The sequence below is a fragment of the Haplochromis burtoni genome, unplaced genomic scaffold (genome assembly GCF_018398535.1).
Source record: "Haplochromis burtoni strain Fernald_Lab_line unplaced genomic scaffold, NCSU_Asbu1 Contig_106, whole genome shotgun sequence".
Lineage (NCBI taxonomy): Eukaryota > Metazoa > Chordata > Actinopteri > Cichliformes > Cichlidae > Haplochromis > Haplochromis burtoni.
The window spans coordinates 1,762,761-1,787,202 of record NW_024582467.1 but is presented as its reverse complement, the minus strand read 5'-3'; the positions used below and the strand labels follow the sequence as shown (position 1 = coordinate 1,787,202).

Sequence of the window (24,442 nt, the reverse complement as noted above, 5' to 3'; positions counted from 1 at the left end):
GCTTCGGGGAACCGAACGATCCAGGATCACGCGAAATCGTCAACAATCTCATCCAGCTAACTCACTTAGCGCGGTACGAAGAACAGGCCCCTGGGCTGATTTTGATGTCATTGCGCCACAATCTTCGCGCACCTCTCTAAGTAGTTTTCCAGGAAAAAACAACTTACCCACATTAACAATTAATATTTCCCTATATTTTTTTAAAAATAAAAACTCAGCAAATTACTAAACTGTAAAGAAAAGGACGAGCACATAAGAAGGAGAAGCAGAAGATCATTGAATGACAGAACTAAACCCTGATCTTAAGATTTGTTATTTTGTTGTTGCATCCTGTCAGATGGCTTAACAGTGACAGTGTTGATATTAATAACTGCAGGCTCCTTGCATGAGTGCTCACACGCGACATACTCCCCCCACATATAAATAACATGTGCATTTTATCAAACACACACCAAGTCCAACCCCCTCCTTCCTCCTCTTCTCACTCACACGTGAAAGACACACCCACTCTGAACACACCCTGTGCCACTGACCCCAAGCTCTGCATCCAACACGTTCTACCACATTTTCTATCACGTTGCTGTCAAGTGCTGAGGCTTGATAGGTGGCAGTACCCACTCCCACCCAGCACAAACACAAGATTACCAGAGCAGTGTCAGAGCAGATTATTTAATAATGTAATTATCTTGATAATTGTGTAACTCTGTAAATACAGTATCCTGTTTGAACGGGCCTAAAAGCACTATGTTAAAATGCATTAGATTCTATAATGTGTTTCATTGATTAGAACTAGGAAAAGTTAAATAAATGCATCCACAGACATTTAAGCAACTACCTACAAACCATTTTTTAACCTCAAGAACCAGCATCCTTGAAATATTTTGCAATATTTTATCAGCCTGAAACACAATGGCCCTGCTTACCTCATCGCACACTTTTGGTTAGGAACCGCTGATACAATAAAGAATAATGCTGGTTGATTTTAGTGCTGCCCAGCTTCAGCTGAAACTGTTATCAATATGCTGACTGCTTTGAATAATTTTAGTTGCCACTATATGAGCTCAGCTTGTGCCACATTATCTGGAGGGGGACCTGCTGCTGCTTCACTCTGGCTGTTGTGCTGGGTAAATTTAATAGGTACAGGGTCACATCTGACATCTATCGGTCTCCTACAGCTGCTCTTAGCTAAAACATTCTTGACCTGTTAGTTCTACTCTGTGTCTGTTTCTGTGGGTGTATTACTTAAGAGTGGACTTCCCTATTTTTCCCCTTTTTTCTTTTTTTAAAAACCTGAGTTTTACTGTCTTGAGGAAACAGAAATCGGAATACATCAGCTGTGCTGTGAAGCCAGACTGACTCCATTATTTTTAAGTTGTGAAAGTAGAATCAGAGGACCACCATTCCCCATTTTTTGGAATTAAAGTTTATCCACCCACTGGATTTATTTAGGCAATTTAATCATGGCACCAACAAGAAAAAAAATATTCAAACCAAAAACATTTCATTTCTTGAAGAAAAAAAAAAAGAGGCCCCTCCTGCTACCAGGGTCCTGGATAACATGTCTTGCCTTCTCCCTGATTAGTAATGCGGCAAAATCTTTAAAATCTGAAGGCAAGACCAACTTCATCAGTGGTACAGCAAGTAAAAAGGAAATACAACACTATTCTCACCATGTAGCTTCTTAAATTCTGAGTAGATTTGGAGCCTCACAATTTTGCCTCACTCAAGCTGCTCAAACACTTTTTATCCTGAGATTACTGTTAGTGCTGGTGCTGATTACCTGTTATTCTTGAAATGTGAAATAAAATCTCATTAAACAATGATTACAAAGCAAGTGATGAACAACTGCGTCATTTGTCCTGTATGTTCATACTGTACATCCTGTATTGTTGTGAATAAACATGTAATAAGGCAATATCAGTGGCAACACCCATTACGATGGCTGTGCAGGAGCTTTGAGCTCAAGCTGAAATTCTGACCCTGATACCAAGGTTGGAAATCTTATTTAGCACAAAACTGAGAAATTCCCATGTTACAGCAACCAAAGCAGTAAACAAAGCAGCGAAGGTAGTGAAATGAGAGAATAGAGATGTGTTGAGTTGCAGTTGCAGTATATACTTCCTATATCTGTCCTTCTTACACTGTTAACCGTCTTATCAGGTTAGCCAATGGTATTCTTTGTCATACAGTATGGCAGTATGACTATACGGGGTTTCATCACTGATACATGCATGTACACAGATAAGAGAAAACTCCCAGGCCTCTGGTAGAAGATCAAGTTTACCAAGATAAGCAGACTTGTTAAATGTTGAGTTGGGCTCCAGGTTATGGTTTTCATATAACAGAATGCAGATTAACCACCTAATCTATCTTAAAACTTTGTCCTTGTTTGTGCACTATACTGTATTTTTTACCCTCTAAAAGTCCTGCAGTTAAAAAGAGTAAATAAAATAAAACAACCAACCCTGTTGAATGGAGCTCTGGGACACACTGGAACAAACTGTTATGCGATGCTGAGATTGATGTTTGGTTAATTATGGTGGGATAGACTCCCCTTGTTCTACAGTATTTTTGATGCATTGATGTCTCCTCCTCAACACCTTTTGAACTCTTGCAGCCCCGTAGAAATCCCACTTCCACTTTCACACCTCACTGTTGGGATGTTGTCTTCGCTGTAGTCTTCACCAGGTTAACGCCGAACATGCTAGATGACATCTAATGCTATCCATTGTTCGTCACACTTTCTAAGAAGTCACAGAAACTCTCCTTTGCCACATATCACTCATATATATCAACATATCACTCGTTTGTCGGTCTGTTTGTGCACACACAATCACTTTTTTCAGCTCATCATTTGGAGTCACAATGAAGACACAGAGATAACTAAGAAAAGTCTGTTGTGTCCGACTCATTTTTATAACCCTTCATGCAGTTAGGTTTATAGGAAACCACAGGTGTGGTATTTTAGTGACCACAGACATATTCACCTTTGTTGCACTGAGCTTCTTCTTTTTCGCTTTATTAGACAACCGTACTGGTTCACCAATTACCACAATAGTTCACGTTCTTTCCATACAATAAATACACTGTTGTGAGCATTGTTTGTGACTGTTTCAAGCCCTGCCTTCTATCTACAGGAGAAGTCAGGGCTGTATGATATCATCATATATACATAAAGCACATTTTACAAAGAAATATAAAAAAGGCCCTCCTCTGTGACAGTTGGGAGATATCTTGGCCAATCTGGTGCAGACAAAATAACCACTGGCAACACGAAGTGAGTGGATGATTTCTTAAAACAAACGACTGAAGCCAGAACCAATCAGGGAAAATATATTGAAATGATTGACTTATGATAGGGACTCTAAATACACTTAGAAACAATCAGAGCCTTCGATGTCTACCACCAGTCCACCTTAGATTATCAATACCAATAAAGGAGCCCTCTGCATATGCCACTTTTAAGGCGCATCTCAAACAATGGTTTATCACAAACGAAGCATGTGATCATTTTAAACTCTTTTATTGTGTGATATGTTCTTTGTTTTGTTACATGTCTTGATGTTTTTCTTTATCACATAGTTTTATGTGACCTGAACAGTCACAACTGAGGCAAGTTAGCAGTTTTGCTAAACTCTGGCTTGTTAGATCTTCTTGCACTGATGTTCATTAACATGCACTGTCCCTGTTAAATAAACACAGACCTGCCTAAAGCCAAAGTCCAGCACAGACACAGAGAGCAGTTTTAAAAAGATGCAAAACAGATCCTCTCTAGGTATAAAGTTACTCTGATGCATGGCTGCTCCTTTCTACATCTACCATCAGTCTCTGTTGTGAACTGATGGATTCCCTCGTAACTGCTGAAAGACTGTTAGCTAGCATTACACAGCATGCTATTCAGTGAGTGCATTTTTGTAAATGTACAGTAATTAGTGCATGTCATTATGTTTTGTTCTGCTGAGGAGAGTTAGCTGTGGATCACATTTTTTGTCTCATGTTGATTTTGTGTGTCAGGTTAACACAGGTCCCCTACCAATAACGACCATTATTAAAATGCATTGGACAGACTTGAAACGCTACATCTGGCATTTTGTCTTTTTACAAGTCTCACGTTATTGAATTTAAATCCTATTACCTGAACATTATCACTGATTAGAACACGCGGAAATTACAATCCCAAACAAGTGTAATAGTGGATGCAGACCCAACAAGCACCAGCCATGAACTGAGTGAGAGTGCAAAGCAGAAATACAACAACACTTCCAAGCAATGTCCAGTTAGGTTAGCAAAAAATAACGTGCTCAGATTTCTTCCTTTCATTCTTAGCCCTCTTTCTTCCAGTTTTCATAACAACATCAAAGCAGTACTGGATAGATTTTCTTTTCTTTTTTTTAAATCAACTCGGGAATGAAACAAGCTCCAGTCCTCCCACCTTCACGACGGCCACTCAGCATCCACGTTACCATGGAAACCAGACCGAGCCGACGAAGCCTAGTAAGCCCTGTCAATCAAAACGCTGATGTTACACCTTCTCTAATGCAGAGGGAGTGTGCTAAATTCTCTGGAAAACAGTAACAGGAAAGATTCGTTTGGCAATCCCTCCTCACTTCCTGCATCATCTCAGCTGGACTCGCTAAATGATGAAGTGTGTCGCTCAACACACACGGGCGATTTTAAGCCCTTTCAGATAGATTATAAGGCACTCGGAGCGTTGTTTTGACTGGACAAGCAGCTTTGGCTAAAATCCGGACTTATATCAGCAAAGGCTAGGCTTACTGAACAAACCTCCACCCTGAGAGCAGCTCTCTGACCTCGCACCGTCAGCACTGTCGTCTCATCATCTTACTCTCAGCCGATCCGGGTACTAGCGACACTCCATATAAACACAAGGAACACGTTTGTGAAATTAAACGTTAGGTCGCAGGCAGGCAATGCAGATGCAGTGATTTAACATTAGCATGCAGGCTAACTATTAACAGTGGGTGGGTAGCATCGTCTTAACAGTTTCCTTACGCTCTGATCTTGTTTCAATAACTAATATCACGCATTTCCTTAAATTCTTGAACATCACATCACATCACTTATGGAGGCTGATAGGAGTACATCCCACGCCGGTAAAAAAAATTATCCATTTATTGCCTCTAAAGCTGTCAGTGCAGTTAGCGAGCAGGCTAACCAGTGATGAGCTAACGCCAGCCCGCTCAGGGACATTCTTTCACATCACCCATACTGCACTCGGCTCTTACCTCATAGTTCACTTTCCATCGTTGAATGCTGAATAAATTAGGCAGATGGGTGCTTATGTGACCACACAATGTGGTCTCTTCTCCCAAAATTTGCTGTTTTATCACTAAAACCCTTTCCGGTGAATCTCCCTTGGCTCTGGAATCCTGACCGACTGAGGGACAGCTGGAAAATGGGGTAACGCCACTGAGATATCGCGAGATGTTCTCTCACGGTAAATTACATCGACGCAATCTCGCGAGAACGGTTTTCTTGTCCGGATCACAGGGATTCTCTGCGAAATAAACGGATTAGTAGCGCTCCTGTCTGCAGCTGTTAATTAGAAAATACATAAATTCATACATTTTAAGAATAAATTAATAATAATTTTAAAAACTCTTAGCAATAATGTAAAATATGTAATGAATCACATAGATAAATAAATACGACATGGCTAAGATTTCATCCTTGCAGGCAACACATACAGAAAACCAACACCAAAATAAAATAGCCTTATTAAGTAGAATAAAACCGAGCTACAAAACAAATACTACTATAGTAATATCACTCAAGTGGAAATGACTAAAAACATAATATTTTGACCCTTTGACAAAAAATAGCTCATTGTTGTAAAATAAAATAAAGCAAAACTAGAACAGAATTGGTTTAATGTAGCAGAAAAATAAAATTAACTAAATAAATGCAGAAATTCATTCATTAAACTGAGGTTTTGCTAGTAATTCACTGGCTTTTGTTAAGGCATAAGTTTTTCTTAAAACAGTTTTAATTAACGTACTGTTTCCCTTCTTCTTGTATTATTATTATTATTATTATTATTATTATTATTATTATTATTATTATTATATACGAAATCGAACACCAATGATTCATTTCATATTACATGTCCAGTAGTGGGCGGTATTGTAGTCATAGAAAGAAAAAACAACGAAGAAGAGGAGGTCAGCTGATTGACTTTATCCATACCGATCCCGGCGGTTTGATTTTTCCTATATTAGACTCAGCTGTTATTTGAAGAGCATTAGTCCAGTCGGTCACGTTATAATATTTTGATATTCTGTGTTTGTGGATTTGATGAAAATCTGCAGCGTTATGAAAGGTCTGTACTGCCGAGCTGTCAGTGATGCTGAACCCAAGTTCGTTATCCAGGAAATGGTGAGTTTGAGGTTCCAGCTGAGCAACTACAGCACGTCAGTATTAAAGGAACTTATTAGAAAAGCAAATTAGCTGTGCAGGCTTAATCTGCATATTTAACTCCCTGCTGCTGATTAGTCTCAGCCTACTGAACAATCCCTGCTTCTCTGAATATGTATAACAACTAACTGTCTGTAAAAGTGATTATTTAGCAGGTGTTTTTGCTCTTTCATAGTAAGCTGCATTAAAACGTTTAGAAGATCATGTCAGATATATGCATGATTTATTTCTTAGTTAGTGTAAACATATTTTACGTTTCTGCTGTTTTTTTGTGTTTATGACTTCTACCTTTGTCTTCATTGTTACACTGAGTGGCTTTGTGTGTTTCTCTCCAGACTCTCCCAGATGTCCTGAGCAGCCATCAGGTCAGAGTTCAGGTGAAGGCGTGTGGACTCAGCCCACTGGACCTTAAGGTACTAACAGTGTGAGACCTGTGGCTGAACATGTTTCCCGGTGGGTTAGTGTAGCTTAGTTATAGTGCATGTTAGTTCTGCCAAAACTGGAATTAATCCACACAGTCTATCCCAGCTCTCATAGGGTCAAGAGGGCTGGACAGGTCTAGTCTGTAATGGGGCTAACACAGAGCGACAGATAACCATTTAAACTCACAGTCAAACCAGTTAACCTACCCCACGCATGTGTTTGGAGAAAGTCCGGAGTACACGGAGAGAACCCACTCAGACACTGGGAGAGCATGGAAGCTCTGCCAAAACATCCCCAGATAGATTCAAACCCAGGATGTTCTTGCTGCAAGGCAGAGCCACTGCACCACAGTGCCGCCAAGTAAAAGAATAAAACTACAAAAAGTAAGAAACATAATTGTTTCATAAGTGAACCATCCAAAAATAAATATAATGACTCAGGGCTTTACCTTATTTCACTCAGGCTCCAGGCTTTCCCATATAGGTAGTAGCTCATCGTAACTCCCATTAATGAGCTACAGTAGCCTACAGCAGGGCTTAATCTATTATTAACTGTGATTTTGTAAATGTGGAAGAGATTTCTAATCGTATTAAGAGGATGGACCTGATCTCAAAATGCTTTAAAATATTAATTAAAAAAACTACCTACCTGATGGGTTAGAAAAGCTGTTTGTTTGTTTGAGGCACACTCACAATGTGTTTAAAAACATCAAAAGAAGACACATTTGTGGTTTAATTTTTCTTTCTTGCTGCTTTTGTTGCCTCTGAACTGAAATAATTTGATAAATGCATCACTGATAATAACTCACTACTTTGCTGATGTCTATTACAGCTGTTCAGAGATGTCGGGATGCAGAGGGATTTAATCCCTGTCGGCAGAGAGGTGGCCGGGGTCGTCCTTCAAGGTCGCAAACAGACACAAATTTTGACTCTGAAATTAGCTTTATTGTTCAGAACAAATTCACACGTGTGTGTTTTCGTGCCGAGTGAGTAAGAGACCTTGTGATGCATCATTCACGGGTCTTAATTTTTGTGTCTGTTTCCTTGTTTGTTTGTTTTTTCCTGACAGTTGGTCCCAAGGTTACCTTCTTTCAGCCGGAGGACGAGGTTGTAGGTAGGGATGATTTTTTTTAAATGGCGAATGTGAGGTTTTCTATAGGATTGCAACTTAGGAATTTCTATAAGTTTAAATCTTTTTAAGAATAAATACTTGTGTTTACAGACGTCTTTGATTGTTCATTGTTTCTGAACTGTGACTCAGTTCTCTAAGTTGGACATGTTTTAATATCAGATCTGACTGAAACCTTGAATGTTGTTAGATCATATTCAAGAAGATGTCATAACCAAAATAACTTTAACACACTTGGATTGGTTTTTAGGGTTAAACAAGTCCTAACTTGCACAAAAATAAAGACACTAACAGTCATTTAAAACCAAAAGAATTTGATAACCTTGATGACCCCGAGCTAACTCAGTGATGAGGGATGAGGGTTTTTCTTGTCTCCTTAATGCACAGTCGGATTAACACTTTTTTTCCTCACTAAATTTTCAAAGTAAAATTTCCTTTTAACTATTGAATTGTTAGAAAAGATATTTCTCTGCTAGGGTAAATAGACATGGAGTCACTTCTTCTTACAAGCAAGTCTTAATTCATTGTACTGTAGTACAAAGAATTTAGAGATCTCTCTGAAGTCTGTTTGATTTCTCTAAACTTTATCTTTGTGAAAGCGGCTCCACATTTCCCCTTCTCATCTTCCCTCTTCAGGTATCCTTCCCCTGGACTCCAGCTTCTCAGGACTCTGTGAGGTCATTGACACCGATGAATATTATTTAGGTGAGATGCACGCTCTCTCACATCTTTATTATGTGAATTTTATTTTCCCTACTTTCATCTATCACATTTTATGACATAGTAAACTTACTTCTAAATTCTTTTAGGTCTAAGTTATGTTTTTTATTCTGACTCTTGACTTTACTAAATATCACAGCACTGACTCACCGATCATTTCAGAAAAAGGGTCACTCTGATCTAAAAGGTGAACCCGTTCTCGGCTCTGCTTCAAAGTCGACGGGCAGAATGTTTTTGTGTGTGTCCACCTTACCTCTGCACCGCATGAACTTTCAACTTTTTTGAATCAGAACTTTCAGATTGAAAGAAATGTAAAAGCACCTGAAGTGCACACACTGCCCTGATCCACCCCCATAGTCTCTGACTACATTTATAATCTTTGGAAAAGAACGGAGTGACAATCACCTTCTAGGCAGATGGATTTTAGAGCAACGTAAAGTTAAGAACTTTAAGAATCTTAAAAGTTGAAATCTTGTAAATAAAATCCTATAAAAAGCTGTTCAGTGAGCATTTTTGTGTTTCTGTGATCTCCAGTTCAGAAGCCAGAGAAGCTCAGCTCGGTGTGTGTGGCAGCAGCGCTGCGTGACGGCCTTTGCGCTTACACTGCTCTGCACACACATGCTCGTATGGCGGCCGGACACACGCTCCTGGTCACGGACGGAGCCAGCGTACGTAAAAACACTCAAAATATAAACTGTGTGCGACCTTGTAAAGCAAAGCTCTAGTTTGATTGCACGCACGAGTAATGATCTCATCCCTCTTGCTGCGAAGTCTTTTGGCCTCATGTGTATCCAGCTGGCTTGTTACCACGGGGCGAAGGTGCTGACGACGTCACACTCGCCACAGAATCACACTTTCCTGGAGCAGCTTCGGCCCAGCGTAGGTGCGTACCGACCCACGCTGACATTTCTGTAGCTCGCATTGAAAAACTTGATGATGATCTTTGAAATGTTCTCCAAAATCACATTTTGAGATACCGAAACTGGCCTTTTCTTGTCATTCCTTTCATATTCACATACTCTGCTTCCAACCTGTTTTCATCTCTGCATCCTGTCCTCTCCTCACCTTCATATTCTCCTCAGGTGTTCAGGATCCCTTAGTAGGTGAGCTCTTTTCCTCTCTTCCCCACTGACTTGCCTTGCTTCCTAGCTTGATTAGTAACATAACTGTCATTGGTGTTTGAGCTGTAATTCTATTTATGGGAAGATAAGCCATTAGTAATATTTTTTTCTAGTTTTGCAGAAATAATTATTTCAGCTAAAATCTGCTGCCATCATGTGGTCGTTAGTGAAAACTGCAGTTTGCAAATTAAATGTGATCAGAGTAGAATTACACACAACTCAGTCGGTTTCTCAGTTTTAAATGTTTTCTGAGCTGCAGTGACTCATTCTCTCATATATGTGTGTTTATGTGTGAAGCCAGAGTTATTCCAGTGTATAACAGCTCATCAGAACTGCTGTCGGCGGTTATGGAGGAGACGGGAGGACTGGGAGTGGATATCGTTGTTGACTCTGGAGGTAAAAAAATAAAATTGCTTTTCCTCACATCTTCTCCTTCTAGTTTAGATACTTGAAGTTTCTACACTATCTGGATGTCCAATCATGCAAAACTTCAGTTTTGCAGATGTTTACAGCCACTCAACAAGGCACCTTTGATGAGTTGTGATGGAATGACTAAAATATCTGTAACATAAAGACTTCCTGCCACAGCTCGTATATTGAGACTGTGTCGTGCACCTGTTTTATACGTCGTGGACACACCTGTGCTCCTCTCATGACTCTCCTCCATCCTTCATTGATGCATCCTTCAAGGTGCTGCAGTCAGAGGTCTGGTCACAGACAGGATGAAGAGGCACAAATCAGACACATTAGAAAAGACCTTTGTGTATGTTTGTGTGTGTATGTGTATGTGTGTGTGTAGTTCGTCTGCATGAAGGGGAGGAGGAAGTGGAGTCAGAAGAGAAGAAATTACTTCCACACAAACATGACATCATCAGTGTGCTGGGAGTGGGCAGCCACTGGGTTACATCCCACCAAGACCTGCAGGTGAGCTGGGGTCAGACTCAACAGCGGCATCATAAATTGATAACTTCATAGTTTATTATTACTATTTGAACAGAAATAACCTCTCTGGCTTTAAAGCATCTGAATGCAGCTCAGTCTGGTCTGTCTTCAGTATCACTTTCCTCACCTCTCTGTGTCTCTGTGTATTTGCAGTTGGATCCTCCAGATTGCAGATTACTTTATTTAAAATCAGCCTCTGTGTCCTTCCTCAACCCTGAAGTCTGGACAGCATCATAATCGCAGCAAGGAAGATACCTCCGTATCCTGTTCTTGCAGCATATAATCTAAAACCATAATTCTGTAATGTGCATTTCTGAAGCCTTAACTGACCTTTGCAGATATTCTGAAGGATATCGTGGAGAAGATGTCAAGCGGAGTACTCAGGTAACCTCAAAATCTAGTTTAAGGAGTGCTGGATGACATTTCTCAGTGGGATCATACTATCTTAGATAAAGTACACAAATCCACATTTTAACACGAGGTCAACTTTCCAGGATGCTCACATATGATTCCCACAAACATGCAGAAGTCCCAAGTCCAGCAGCTTAGACAATTTGTACATATGTTTGGAACATTACCAGAGGTGTGATGAAGTTTCACAGGGGACATATGTCCTCATTAGCCACTGATATTGAATTAGCTTTAATGGTGTATTTGTTTGGAATGAAGCCTATTTAAATGCACAAAAACAGTTTGTTTCACCTCTGTCTTCTTGTATGCTTTTTTTTTTTTCTCCAGGCATTTAATTTGTTTATTGCTAAATCTTTACAAGCAGACATTAAATAAATTATAACATATAGAACATATAGAAGGTAGGCCTTTCCCTTTCACATGTCCAAGGCAGACTTCTTCTATTTTTGACAGCTCTGGAATTCGCCTAATCTGTCTGCATCTGGATGAAATATCTCATTATTTTTAACATTAGACTTCTGCTGTAACAGCACTTGCAGAAGTTTAGTTTCCAGTTTAGTGCGGGGGTGTCAAACCTGCTTTGGGTGAAGAAGACTGGAATGATTGCTAATAGCCTACCATTCTTTTAAGGTTAAGAAGTAAATGTTTAATTTAATAAGCCTTTAGTTTAAAAGACAAATGACATGTTGGTACAGACCGTAGTTATTTCATGGATTTGGGGATTCAGATTGTTCTAAAATTAGACTCTAATGGGTCTCTGATCAAATTCACCTTGTGTCTCTCTGCAGGCCTCAGCCCGAGGAAGCAGTCCCCCTCTATGAAGCCACAGTTGCCATGGAGACTGTCCAGCGTCACCCAAAGACGAAGGCTGTTGTTCAGCTCTGACCTAACTAATCACATTATGCAGAGATAAAAGAAAACAGCTCAGCTGGATCACTTCTCTCTGCAGTGACACTCTGTTCCAATCAGTCACTGTTTACTTGTTAACACAGAACTATGATCTGTTTCAGGCCCAATAATATGATAACAACAGGAAAAAAGGCGCTCAATCATTAACTGCTTGAGTTTCAGAGTCACCTGGACAGTTTTACTTCACACTGCAGAAGAAACTCTTTTCCCAGAGCCAGTGATATCCATTAAAATCTGATCACTCTTCATCACCTAATGTTTGTTTAGAAATGCACAAGGTGTCATCTGACTCAATAAAATCATATTTCATTAAAAAACAAGGCCGCTTTTTTGTTTATTATGCAACAGATCTTTTGTTTGTTCGTTTCAGATCCATCTGTTTGTGAAGGGCAGCCAATCAGAAGAAAGTTGGCTTAAAGGGGTTTTAATAGACTTAAAACATCAAATTGAGGACCAAGTCCTAGTATGACAGAAACGGGGATTATATTGAATCATTCAAAGCTGCTCTAGTAGATTCCAACACTAAAAAGATGGAGTTAAAAATTGAAATATGTCCCTTTGAGCTGTAAATTACAACATAAACAGCAGCTGGGATATTTGGTGGCTTCATAAAATGTGTAATACAAAATCTAACTACTAATTAAAGCAAAAATAAATATATAAAATAGCGGATTTAAAACTGGAGATGCATCCTTTCTGTAGTAGTATTTTGCTTAGAGCAGTTAAGCTGGTGGTGATGAGAGCCTGTAACAGAGCATCCTATTGCTTTTCTCAGTCAACACATAGCACAGGAAACGCTTCAGCCAATCACTTGACTTCTTGCAGCAGCTGTCAGATCAGAGGGCCAATCAGATGTCAGTTCACAGCACCGAGTGGACTGTCATTATGTCTGAGTGATTCCTCCAGTGCCTTGAGGCAGCTTCCCAGGATGCACCTCTCTTCCTGCCGCAGTGACTTGACCACATTTAGCTGCTCCCTAATTGGCTGCTCACATTGTTGGAGGAGGTGTGAGACCTACACACACACAGTGCAGGAGAAAAAAGGAATCAGGTGATGTGCTGCAAAACAGGGACAGAGTTAAATTCATGCACATGTGCACACACCTTATCTAGTGCGCTGCATGTGTCTTGCAGTAGTCGCTGACAGAGACGCTTAGCCATCCGGACGCTCCACTGCTCTCTCTCCTCACACACCAGCTGGCCGAGCAACACTGCCTTCCACTGGTGGCTGTAAATTACACACATGTTCAGGCACACTCCACAGACAGAGAAACTGATCCAGATTGTGAATGGACGCCCAGATTTTGGAGCAAAACACATCGATGTACATGTATAAATGTGTGTTTAGGCTTACTACAGTGTTTGTGGCAACGACAACAGCCTGAGAGCCGTCATCAGCCTCCAACTGGGGCCATCACTGGACACAGTGAGATTACTGGCAGGAAGGCAGGAAACATATGAAGGCATTTTTCCATTTTGCAGTTGTATCCGAGTTAAGTATTAGTCCTGTTTACAGCTGAATCATTAAGTATGTAAACCGAGTCTTACTGAAGGAAACTGTTCTCTCTGAGAAACTTGATCTTCTGAGTCAAACTTCTGTCGCCTCTTAAAACATCACAGAGCAGATCTGAGGGACCACAGTGAAAAACACAAACATCAAGTTTTAAGACAAACAGTTTTCCATATTTTCTCTTATATATCTAATGTTACACTGGCAGATGCAAATAATAAACATGTTTCCAAAGTTTTAAATAATGAGGTCGGTGTATGTGCAAGTAATCCCTGTAAGCAAAGGCTTAGGCTTCATAATACTGCTTTAAACACTCGTTTTAAATTTATTTTTTCCCCTGTTTGCTTTGTAGCAGTGAGAGGGGATGATGGCTGTTTGTGAGAGGTAGCCAATCAGAATGAAGGAAGGGAAACAGCTTGTTTCAGATTACCAACATGTAAAGTAATGACCTATTTTAAGTCCAGGGAGTCATATGTTCATAAAAGTTCATTAGCACTGTCATAAATATATCATGATCAATATATGTAAATATAAATTTGATTCGACGATAGGGCAAAAACTTCCCCATGATAAGACCTACTGCAGAGGTTTACCTGTGTCCACATAGACCACACTGTGGGGATTGGCAGTGGTGACAAATCCGTACTCCAACAACAGCTGCTGGTTATCGTGGGAACCGTAGTTAATGAAGGCCTGCTGGTAGCGCAGAGTCCCAGACACACTCCTGATTTCATAACATCTTGTCACATCGTTAAAACCTGCTTTTACCTGACAAAAGAAATGCAGTCATACACTCTCAATCAGTACAACCAGCTCCGACTCAACAGCTACAGTATTCTTGCAGCATCACATTTACCTGCACGTCAGGGCGATGGTTGAGCAGATCCAGGAAGGGAGCTAAAGCATAATTATCAGGTCCTGACAGGAAGCTGCTTGAAGCATGGCTCATGAAGACGGTGCGTGTGTTGACACTAAACCACGCCCACCTGGGAAAGGAGGAGAAGCTTAGTTAGAGATAGTATTCTCATTCACTAATACTGTTATGTAAACGGTTCATTTGGTCAAAGATAAGGAACATGTACCTCAGCGCCTCATAGGTCAAAACATCCGCTGTGGGCTGACTCAGAACCGGCTGCAGGGACCTGAATCAGTGAACCAATCACAGCGCGATCATTCACTTTTCACACAAGAAGACTAAACATCATTTGAACAATTACTTTTATTCTGATGCATTCAGCCAATTTTTAGAAAACGAGCTGATCTACAAGCGAGTACAAATCCCGGCCTTAACCGCACTCACCTGAAAAACTCCTGATTGGTGGAGTGCATTTCCTTCACTGCCTCCCTCTGCTCCAAGGCCCGCCTCCGCACACTGGCAGGTAAAAGAGCCATGACATCATCGCTGAAATAGGCGGGGCAGGTGTAAACTGTGGGCAGCACATTGATGTAAGGGAACCAATCAGAGGCCTCTCCTCTGTGCCGCTCACACACCAAGAAGATGCAGAGGGCCAGGAGGGGAGACAGACGAGGTTTCCAGCTGCAGAGAAAAAAAAAACACACCCAGAAACAGTTTGGTTTCATCTCATTCTGCCTAAAATACTCAGAGTCCATCAGCTGAATCCTTCTGTGTGCTGAGATAGTGTGAAGTACAGGCGCACAATTAACCTGGCACCGAGTCTGAACTTGTGTAAGCTTATGACGATCTAACACATACATAGTAGGGGTGCAACCATACTCGTATCGATATTGAACTGTTCGATACAGTGCTTTCGGTTCGGTACGCATATGTATCGAACAATACAAAATTTTTAATTTATTTTATCAACTTTTCTTCTGACGATGCTGTCTGTGTTGAGCGCTCAGTGGATCTGCGTTCGACTACTCCGCCTAGGCTGCACTGTCGAGCGCAGATCCACTGAGCGCAGCACAAGCTAGCGAGACAGAAGTCAAGCTCTCCTTGCAACATGGCAAATTGAACCTCCCTCACCCTCATTCAGATCTGGCATTTGGAACTATTTCAAATCAAATCAAATCAAATCACTTTTATTGTCACATCACATGTGCAGGTACATTGGTACAGCACATGTGAGTGAAATTCTTGTGTGCGAGCTTCACAAGCAACAGAGTTGTGCAGAGTATTTTGGTCTTCATGTGAAGTATGACCCTGAAGGTAAGCGCGTCATGGACAAAAGTAAAACAGTATGCCGGATGTGCCACGCAATGCTCACTTACATGGGTGGGAACTAGTGTGTTAGCGCAGTTAGCTCGTTAACATGTTGGCCGTCCAGCCCCACGCACAGGGCGATCCGCGGTACCTCGTTAACGGAGATTTGCCGTGTTGTGGCGTTAACGGCATTTCAGATTAACGCTGACAGCACTAGTGGGAACAAAATGAATATGACTGCACATTTACTCCGACATCATCCTAGTGCAAAGACAAGTGGAAGCAGACAAAAACAACAAGCGTGTTACCCGAGTCATTTAGACAGCCGTTAGCACATGATTCTCCTTATGGGGACCTGATATGTTTAATATGCTGCTGAGAATATAGCCCAGAAGATGCGTATAGTATAGCTTTTATTTTGGAAAGAGACATTTCTCTGTAATAAACTCTCTTTTCCAAAGATGAGTGATTTCTCTTATCCCTTTGTTGTTTCAGCAACATGTAATTTAAAAACTGTACATTTGAGTTAAAATATATATTTATAATTTTAATAAATGACAAATTAAAAAAGCATGAACATTTTTTTGTATCGAAAAAATATCGAATCGTGACACCAAAGTATCGAACCGAACTGTTAATTTTGTGTATGTTGCACCCCTAATACATAGATTAAATCCTGCATGCCGTATAGAGGATGGAAATATTGGAATATGTTTACATTCTGTGTTTACCTCTTGATGTACCGTCCCAGGTAGCTGTGCAGAACGGTGGAGGTTGTGAGGAGGCACGACTCCGGCAGAGAAATAATCAGCTGACCGGGCTGCCACACAAACACCAACAGATAAAGCTTTAACATTCAAACGTCACTACAGGATCTACACTTGATCCTGTAACTAATTCCAAACAGTAACCAATTCAAATGTTTAAAAAAATGGTGACTACACAAATTACTTCACTAATCATATTTGTATTTTTTTATGAAGCAGCAGTTTAACTTAATTCTTTCTTATAAATTAAAAGGCAAAACACACATAAATAAATCATTAACTGCCTAACAGATCGAGCACAAAACCTATAAGAAAGCTATATAAACAATATACAGTTATTTCTTTATGAATAATATAAAACTTAATATTAAAATAACATTTTGTGCATATGTCAGCGTGTGCTTTGTGATGGTTTTAAATGTATGCTCGTGTTTCAGTTAGAATTCAGAATTACTGCAAATATCAGGCACATGGTCACAAAGAAGGTGAACAAGTGGATGTTGAGTTTAACAAAATATGATCAAAGTAAAAAAAAAGTAATTTTAATAAACCATTAACTCATTTATTTCTAACATTATAACACTTTCATAACAACTTCAGCCTGTCAGCGACTTGCTATGTTTATTCCTTGAAGTTTCCACATTGTGATTTTCAGAATAAAATAACATTTTTGATTTCTTTTTTCTTCCTGAAGATGCAAAAAGTTCATAATATATGTTGATAAAAATGTGGCATTTAGGGAATCTGGATTACCTTAATGGTTCTGAGAGTCTGCAGTCCTCTGCCTGTGTCTGTATGAACCAAATGTACATGTGAATATCATGATTTAACACACAAACTGTCAGTGTAGGTAATGTCTCTGATTGGCCCAAGAAGATACCAACAGAAAACCTCCTCACAGTCATGCTCTATAAAACCAACCAGGTCTGAAAAAGGTTCCCAACTCAATCCTTCAGAATCAGCTGAGGGTCAAGAGGTCACATCAGCATGTGGGACAGGTGTCTAGGGTCTATTTGTTTGATACCAGGCTCAGCCTAGATGTCTTCTGTGTCAAAACAATGATCTAATATAGTAACATTTAAATACTCATAAATGTAGCTCAGGGCTGTGAAATGCAGAGACAACACTGTATAGTAGTTTGGAAATATCCCACTGATCAAATGGTTTTAAAGAAATGTTTCAAAACTAAAAAGGCTCAGGCTTGGCCCACGGGGGGGGTCTCACACTCATGACAACCATGCTGAAGATTCTGGCTTTAGGTGTCATACTTGGGTAGAGTATAAAACTGATTAGGGTGCTCCCGTACTTGGGAAATTGTGAAAATTTAAAAACTCTGGAATACAATAATGTGAAGTAGTTTGGAGGTCAGTTCATACAGAGTGTGTACTTCATGTCTATGTATTGTGAGAGGCTGTAACTCAGAAGACATTCATAGCATGATGGTAAAATCTGGCATGGCTTCAGTAAATATATTTAGTGTACAAAAAATCCTGATGAAGTCAGGTGGGAAGTTCTGAATGAACCTAAAATCACCCAACAAACAATGGGCAGCTTTCCTTTTCGGGTTATATGATACTCCTGAGGATGTGGATAACAATATAGGATGTGGTACCAGTGAAGAGAGCTGGCTGAAGCAGTGTGGAGGAAAATCCTCTGTGGTGAAGAAACTTCCAGAGCTTCACATGCTGCGGCTGGTGACACAGAGACACTGGAGAGAGAGAGGGGCAGAGAGTCTGAGCTGAGCCAGCATGCAGCACTGAAACACTTTAAACTCAAGCAGTCAGCGTGTTTCTACCTGACCGGGCGCTGCTTTCGCGTTTCTGCCTCCTCTTCCGGGCAGTTCGTCCAGCTCTGTGACTGTGACCTCTCATGGTCTCTTTTTGTAGGTAAATACACGCTCATCTGGACAGCTCTCTCTATCGAAACACACAACATACGTAAGACTTCGTGAGTCTGAAGAGCACAAATAAACTGTAATCACTGTAACAGTTTTAACAATCACAAGGAACTACAAATGGACGATCAATTAAGAGGTTTTTTGTAGGGTGCTGGAGGACTACATGCCACATAAAAACCCTTCAGTGAGCCACAGCACTGATCTCTAATCTGTTCTGCTGTCGTTTATTTTTATCAGATGATCCTACAAACCTTCCTAAAAGTTGATCCAAAATATAGAGAAATGCCGAAATATTGTCCATATTAACGTGAAACTCCTTGCAGTACAGCTCATCCATAACCCAACCCACGTGTTCCACTTGTTTTTCCGGGGATGCGCACCGATCCTGCGCAGAACGCCGCCCTGCTTTTCTTCTTTTTCTGGTTTTTTTACAGTCGTGCATTTTGACGTGCAGCGCTTTTTGTCCTCTCTGCAGCCTCATTCAGGACCAAACCCCAGCTTCAGTAAGTGTGAGGCCTCCGCTACATCTTACAGTTTTCGTTTGTCAGCAGCTTGTTTGAATTTTAGCGGATTTAAGGAGGCGTCGGGCCGACCTGCAAACTGAAAGTCTGCGTTATGTAAGAGAGAAAGACGCTGGTGAAAGGTCTTCGGATTCTCTTCGATCAAAGGCTTTTAAACGGGAAGTTTGGACAAATTATTAATTTCATGCTGTAATTTACAGTCACGTTCTGTTTGTACATGCCTCGTAAAACCAGCGTGTTTGTATCGTTTGTATCTGGACTGACTGATCGCACTGTCTACACATTTAATCTTATTTAATCCACATTCTGCAGTGCATTTCAAAGCTGCAGTATGTGCATTCAATTCATTTCCCCCCTGAAATTATTGGAGCAATATATGTGGATTTGTTTTCCCACTATTTTTCTCTCTGGAACTGTCTTTTTTTTGTTTTTTAAACTTTATTTAACAAACAATGAGTATACAACATACGAACAGATGAAGTATACAAAACAACAACGTGAACACACAAAGCCAGGGGTAAAAAGAAAAGTAACAATTATAAGAATACACGCAAAAATTCACATATATATATTGTTTTGAGAGCCTTTTTGTTGGTGGAGTCTGATATTGATTGTATGTACAGTTCCACATACTTAAAAAAATGACAGAAATATGGTGTTTTGTTAGTAAACTTACATTTATGGATAAAAAATTTAGCTAAAAGTATTAACAAATTTATCATAAAAAACATTTCTCATTCTTCTTGGGGAACTTAAAGAAACAGAATAAAACATTTTCCCATCGTAAAGAAAACTCCCTTAAAATATGGACAATAACAAAGCTGCTAAATTCCTTCCAGAATCTCTGTGTAAAAGAACAGCACCAAAAAAGATGTGTCACAGTTTCTGGATGATCCCCACAGAAAGTACAATTAGTATTTATGTCTCTTTTAAATTTTACCATGTAGTGACTGGCTGGATAACATTTATGTAGAATTTTAAAAGAGACTTTTTTCACCTTATTTACAATCAAATATTTATGGGGGACCATCCAGACTGTCTTCCACTTGATATCTGGAACAAATCGGTTCCAATAAGATGTTATATATGGGAGAGAGACGATATCTTCTTGGAATAAACTACGTATTCTCTTATTGCTGTTACCAAGTTCCTGTGAAAAGCAGATTTTTCCTATTGGTGACTCAGCTGGATCAGGGAGAGTGACTGAGGTAGAGATCGAGCTGTCAGTGTTTTTATATAACATTAAAGTCCCTGAGGGTGTGGCACCAAGCACCAATGAGAATTCCTGAACACTGATTGGAAAATGATATAGTGCAATAAAGTCGTTGTAAATAAGTAGTTGTCCCTCTTTATTAACCAGCTGAGCCACCAATAGGATCCCATTTTGGACCCAAGTTTCCAGGAAAAGTGATTTATTTTTAAATAAAATATCTCTGTTGTTCCAGATGAGGTATTTGTGAGGTGAGAAGTTGTGTTTATAAATGAGGGTCCACGCTAAGAGGACCTGCTTATGGAAGGATGAAAGCTTTACAGGGAGTTTCTCAACATTGTAATTACAATTTAAAATAAAAATTAAAGCCACCAAAACGAGAGAAAATACGATATGGTATAAAGTTCCAGATAGAGGTAGGGTTTTTAAGAAAATGTTTAGCCCAATTAATTTTGAAAGTGTTATTTAAAGTAGAAAAGTCTAAGACGTTAAGCCCACCTGATTCGTACTTATTCATCACAACAGTTTTTCTAATATAGTGCGTACGGTTTTCCATATAAAATTAAAGAGCATGCGGTCAATATCTTTACTAATTTTCTTATCCAGATGTAAGGAGAGAGCAGCATATGTTAATCGGGATATCCCTTCAGCTTTAGTAATTAACACTCTACCTTTCAAAGACAAGTCCCTTTGCAGCCACTGGTTGAACTTTTTTAGGGTTTTCTGTATAATTGGAGTGAAGTTTGAAGAGCATCTTGATTTTTGGTCTTTGGATATTAACAGTCCCAAGTATGTGACTTCTTGTTTAACAGAAATATTACAGATCGTATTTGCAGGGCAGTCTTTAATTGCTAGTAACTCACACTTTTTAAAAAAATAAATTTTACCATGATCTAAAGTTTTATTTTTCTTAGATAACTCATGCTCCCAGTCCAGAGCAGGGCCCACCTATGAGTTTAACCACCACTTGTGTGGAGTTCAGACACTGATGCCTCTCTTTCTTTTTGTACAGACATGCCAACCCGAGTTGCCGTGGTAACTGGAAGTAACAAGGGCATCGGTCTGGCCACTGTCCGAGCGCTCTGCAAGCAGTTTGAAGGAGACGTTTACCTCACTGCCAGAAATGTGTAAGTGACTCACCTGGTGACACCTGGACCAAGTTGAAGACGTATCTGCAGTTTATTCATCTCAACACTTTTGCATACCAAGAGCTTAAACAAATCTAAAGCTCGGTCAGAGCTAGCAGGAACTGCATCTGTGGTTTGTTTGTTCATCCAAGCTTCTTGCTTCAGGCTCTGAGCACGCACACGGAGTGAAAAAGGGCATTTGATGCATCATTTGACTGTCCTTCTGCACACAGTTGACCAACTGATGTGCTGGGAGTTTTGACGTTCTAGTGATCTAGTGACCCTCGAGCTCTCGGCTAGCTATCGAGCTGGTGGGTAACAGACGTCTCCGAAAACGTCGAAGCACTTTTGCAAATATGCAATATCTTGATAAACCGAGCAGATATTTGAAATTTACACACCCACATTGTCGACTGAAAATGTTAAAAGTTTATTTTGTGACCCAGACAGATTAATAAGAGTAATTTTAAAACATAGTAGCGGCCGCCATTGCCATTTGGCTGGGCCACGCTAGGAATTCTGGGATAAGGTGGGCCACGAAGGACACACCCGACCCATCCTCCAAATTCGGAGAAATGCTGATGCATTTGTCGGCTGCATTCGGAGGAGTCTACGAATTTGGACAGCCTTCGGCGCGTCGCTGTGACGTAATTGGTCTACAAGTTTTTGGACACGACCAGAGCAATACGGGAAGAGTACGGCGTTATTTTTGTGCCACTATTCTGAGCGCACGTAAAAAAATGAGCGCACGTAAAAAAAAATGAGAGCACGTAAAAAAAGGTTTGCACCTTAGTTTGCGTCTTAGTTTGCACTTACACCTGCAAATTTTTTTTACGTGCGCTCAGAATAGTGGCACAAAAATAACGCCAGAGGGAGAAGGCTGCAACCCATAATGCAGGGCTCTAGAGTGCGACCAAAATTTTTCAGTGGTGCGACTAAAAAAAATCCTAGGTTGCACTGGTGCGACCAGCAGCTGTTCGAATAAAAAAAAGAACAGAAAAAAAGAAAAAAAAAAAGTCTCGCAACTCTGAAAGTCTCGTGTGGTCAACAACATACACACATTATGCTCCCTAGTCTTATGGATCTAACAATCAAGTGATAGCCGAGGAGAGGGACCTTCTCTGATTGGCCGTTCTAGTGGTCCGCCAGATATTTCTGTAAGTCCTTCGTGTTGTACATTTGAGATAGTGCTAGGTGGATTGGGAGATTGGTGGAGTAGTTTGAATAAAGGGCTCACAGAATTTTCTGATAAGCCGTCGACGGTCACTGGACATTGTGTATTAGAATTTTTTTGCGCCTCGTATTAACTGAGCTGCAAGGTTTTCTCTCTCCAACCATAAAAATTTCACTTGAGCCAGCCAGCAGAAAGAGATTGCTCGATACTACGCTTCAAATTCTATAAATATCTGTTATTAATGCTTCTCACTCTTCTTTTTGCTAGTTTTTTCTTTTGTTCTTCATTATTCGCTAATCGACACTTCATGCTGCAGCCTCTCTCTCTCTCTAAATCACACTTCTCCAGCTCTCTCTCTCTCTCTGTACTTCAAGAACAGTTTCCCTCTCAAATCTCTGTTTTCTGCATTATTCATTCAGCTTATTACCCACCAGTCTACCGTTGTTTACAGCGCTGTCGCGCTGTCTTTTTTCTTTTTTACTTAAATGACCTCGGACAAGAAAGCCTAATTTCTGCTGTTCAATACTGAAGAAATTTAATACTTTTTAAAATTATGACAAAATTGCAGAATATTTTTAAGGTTATCTGCTAAAAAAGCCAGACCAGGAAAATCTTGTGTTTTATCCTCAGTTACATTGACACAAAGGCATCTGCTATGATGCTTACACCTCTGGTGAAGTCTCACAAGTGTCAATACTAATAAATTATCAAAATAATAATATTTCTGACTGTCTGAGGCAAAATCAAATCGAATCGGGACCTTGTGAATTGGAATTGAATGGATTATAGAAATCAGTGATGAAACCCTGCCCTATTGAGTAGTCTAGACCTGACTGAAGTGGATGTGGCTGTGGGTAATAAGAAAAAATGAAAAGAACTGTTGATAACTTTTTTGTTAAGGTAAGGCCTGATCTGTCTGAAATCCATAGCCAGTGCTCTGACACGGTGCCATCAATCTTTGAATGCTGAAAAAGCACAGTGTATCCAGAAAACACATTATATGCTGCGATAAATGCACTGCCCAACTGTCCCCTCGCTCCATTGCCTTTCAGCGGCAGGTAGCAGCAAACAGGTCGTCAGAGGAGGCCGAGATGATGATTACGTTTAACATCGTCTACAACATTACCAAAGAGTGCCAAAGCACTTTAAGCACAAGCACTTTTTCAGTAATTTTTCTTTCTTGTAGAACTGTGCTCCAAATGAAGAACTTTGTGTTGACAAGATTGTTAGTTAATCATTTACAAATTAATATTGTCTGTATAGACAGCAATTCCCCCCCCCAAAAAAAGTGCACATGTAAAACTGCGCGGTTAAGCGATGCGGTTGAAAAATTTGGGTGCGCCTAACTTTTGTGCTGATGTGCCTAAGATAAAAACGTTAGGCGCACCAGTGCAACTGCGGCAGAAGGTTAATCGAAAGCCCTGCCATAATGGCAATGATCAGTGGCTAGTGGATCTGAGGGCAGTCCACAGTAACCTCCCTGAACAGGGACCAGTAACCATCACCGTGGCAGACATCCAAGAAAGGGTCTCCAGAGTTGGACTTGGTTCATGCCTACTGGCTGAAGAAGCTAACTTAACTCCATGAGCGCCTGGCAGCACAAATGAACCAGCTGCTAGTTGATGAGAGACACCCGGAATGGCTAACCGAAGGCTGGACAGTCCTGATGCTCAAGGACCCACAGAAGGGGCCGGTCCCATCCAACTACCAACCAATAACCTGCCTCAGTACCACGTGGAAGCTCCTGTCAGGCATCATAGCAGCTAAGATGAACAGGCACATGGGTCAATACATGAGTGGGGCACAGAATGGGGCACAGAAAGGGATTGGCAAGAATACCAGAGGCACAAAACACCAGCTTCTGGTGGACTGAGCAGTCGCCCAAGACTGCAAGACTAGGCTGACCAACCTGTGCACTGCCTGGCTTGATTACAAGAAGGCCTATGACTCAATGCCCCACAGCTGGATACTGGAATGCCTAGAA

At 40.4% G+C, this 24,442-nt stretch overlaps 4 protein-coding genes across 10 annotated transcripts in view; 2 read left to right on the top strand and 2 right to left on the bottom strand.

The window, feature by feature from the left end:
- The window catches only part of itsn1 (intersectin 1 (SH3 domain protein)), a 50,197-nt gene extending 44,760 nt beyond the window's left edge, over positions 1 to 5,437 (bottom strand). For 2 of the 4 annotated variants that reach the window (XM_005944246.2, XM_014340709.2), the window contains exon 1: positions 5,247 to 5,437. The gene's annotated coding sequence lies outside the window, so the exon portion shown is untranslated. The remainder of the gene's footprint in view (positions 1 to 5,246) is intronic. The other 2 variants (XM_014340710.2, XM_014340711.2) reach the window with 1 other exon arrangement.
- On the top strand, positions 3,849 to 12,406 carry cryzl1 (crystallin, zeta (quinone reductase)-like 1). 2 transcript variants are annotated; one of them, XM_042223230.1, is made up of 13 exons: positions 3,849 to 4,861; positions 6,771 to 6,848; positions 7,690 to 7,762; positions 7,927 to 7,971; positions 8,623 to 8,691; positions 9,241 to 9,374; positions 9,478 to 9,589; positions 9,789 to 9,809; positions 10,125 to 10,223; positions 10,627 to 10,751; positions 10,923 to 11,028; positions 11,108 to 11,153; positions 11,969 to 12,406. In XM_042223230.1, the coding sequence occupies exons 3-11, from the start codon at positions 7,708 to 7,710 to the stop codon at positions 11,004 to 11,006; spliced, it is 744 nt and encodes a 247-aa protein (XP_042079164.1). In that variant the 5' UTR covers positions 3,849 to 4,861; positions 6,771 to 6,848; positions 7,690 to 7,707; the 3' UTR covers positions 11,007 to 11,028; positions 11,108 to 11,153; positions 11,969 to 12,406. The 2 variants fall into 2 exon arrangements, with proteins under 2 accessions (XP_042079164.1, XP_042079163.1); XM_042223229.1 differs by lacking the exon at positions 3,849 to 4,861 and adding an exon at positions 6,146 to 6,396.
- Positions 9,239 to 21,580, bottom strand: setd4 (SET domain containing 4). 3 transcript variants are annotated; one of them, XR_006054675.1, is made up of 14 exons: positions 18,678 to 18,795; positions 18,325 to 18,445; positions 18,142 to 18,237; positions 17,283 to 17,320; positions 16,494 to 16,582; positions 14,899 to 15,135; positions 14,681 to 14,740; positions 14,455 to 14,584; positions 14,192 to 14,366; positions 13,637 to 13,715; positions 13,443 to 13,523; positions 13,193 to 13,316; positions 10,897 to 13,103; positions 9,239 to 10,534 (listed from the first exon to the last, which is right to left on the bottom strand). XR_006054675.1 is itself a non-coding variant. In XM_005944244.3 (13 exons), the coding sequence occupies exons 2-13, from the start codon at positions 18,398 to 18,400 to the stop codon at positions 12,945 to 12,947; spliced, it is 1,344 nt and encodes a 447-aa protein (XP_005944306.1). In that variant the 5' UTR covers positions 18,401 to 18,445; positions 21,298 to 21,580; the 3' UTR covers positions 9,239 to 12,944. The 3 variants fall into 3 exon arrangements, 2 of the variants coding, with proteins under 2 accessions (XP_005944306.1, XP_005944305.1); XM_005944244.3 differs by lacking the exon at positions 18,678 to 18,795 and adding an exon at positions 21,298 to 21,580 and having other exon boundaries at positions 9,239 to 13,103; XM_005944243.3 differs by having other exon boundaries at positions 9,239 to 13,103.
- LOC106633710 (carbonyl reductase [NADPH] 1) overlaps positions 18,782 to 24,442 on the top strand; it is a gene marked incomplete in the record, with an annotated part of 28,603 nt that continues 22,942 nt past the window's right edge. The window contains 2 exon segments of the mRNA XM_014340713.2: positions 18,782 to 18,929; positions 21,170 to 21,284. Coding sequence (XP_014196199.1) covers positions 21,172 to 21,284 — 113 coding nt within the window.

What these genes read in the sequence shown, in the direction of transcription:
- cryzl1 (XM_042223229.1), top strand. Translation starts at nt 6,316, where the DNA reads ATGAAAATCTGCAGCGTTATGAAAGGTCTGTACTGCCGAGCTGTCAGT. An exon ending in TGTTCAGGATCCCTTAGTAG is followed by an intron (nt 9,810 to 10,124) that starts GTGAGCTCTTTT and finishes TTATGTGTGAAG; the next exon opens with CCAGAGTTATTCCAGTGTAT. An exon ending in CATCCCACCAAGACCTGCAG is followed by an intron (nt 10,752 to 10,922) that starts GTGAGCTGGGGT and finishes GTGTATTTGCAG; the next exon opens with TTGGATCCTCCAGATTGCAG.
- setd4 (XM_005944244.3), bottom strand. Translation starts at nt 18,400, where the DNA reads ATGAGAGGTCACAGTCACAGAGCTGGACGAACTGCCCGGAAGAGGAGG. An exon ending in TCAGCCAGCTCTCTTCACTG is followed by an intron (nt 17,321 to 18,141) that starts GTACCACATCCT and finishes TGGTTCATACAG; the next exon opens with ACACAGGCAGAGGACTGCAG. An exon ending in AGACTCTCAGAACCATTAAG is followed by an intron (nt 16,583 to 17,282) that starts GTAATCCAGATT and finishes TTTGTGTGGCAG; the next exon opens with CCCGGTCAGCTGATTATTTC.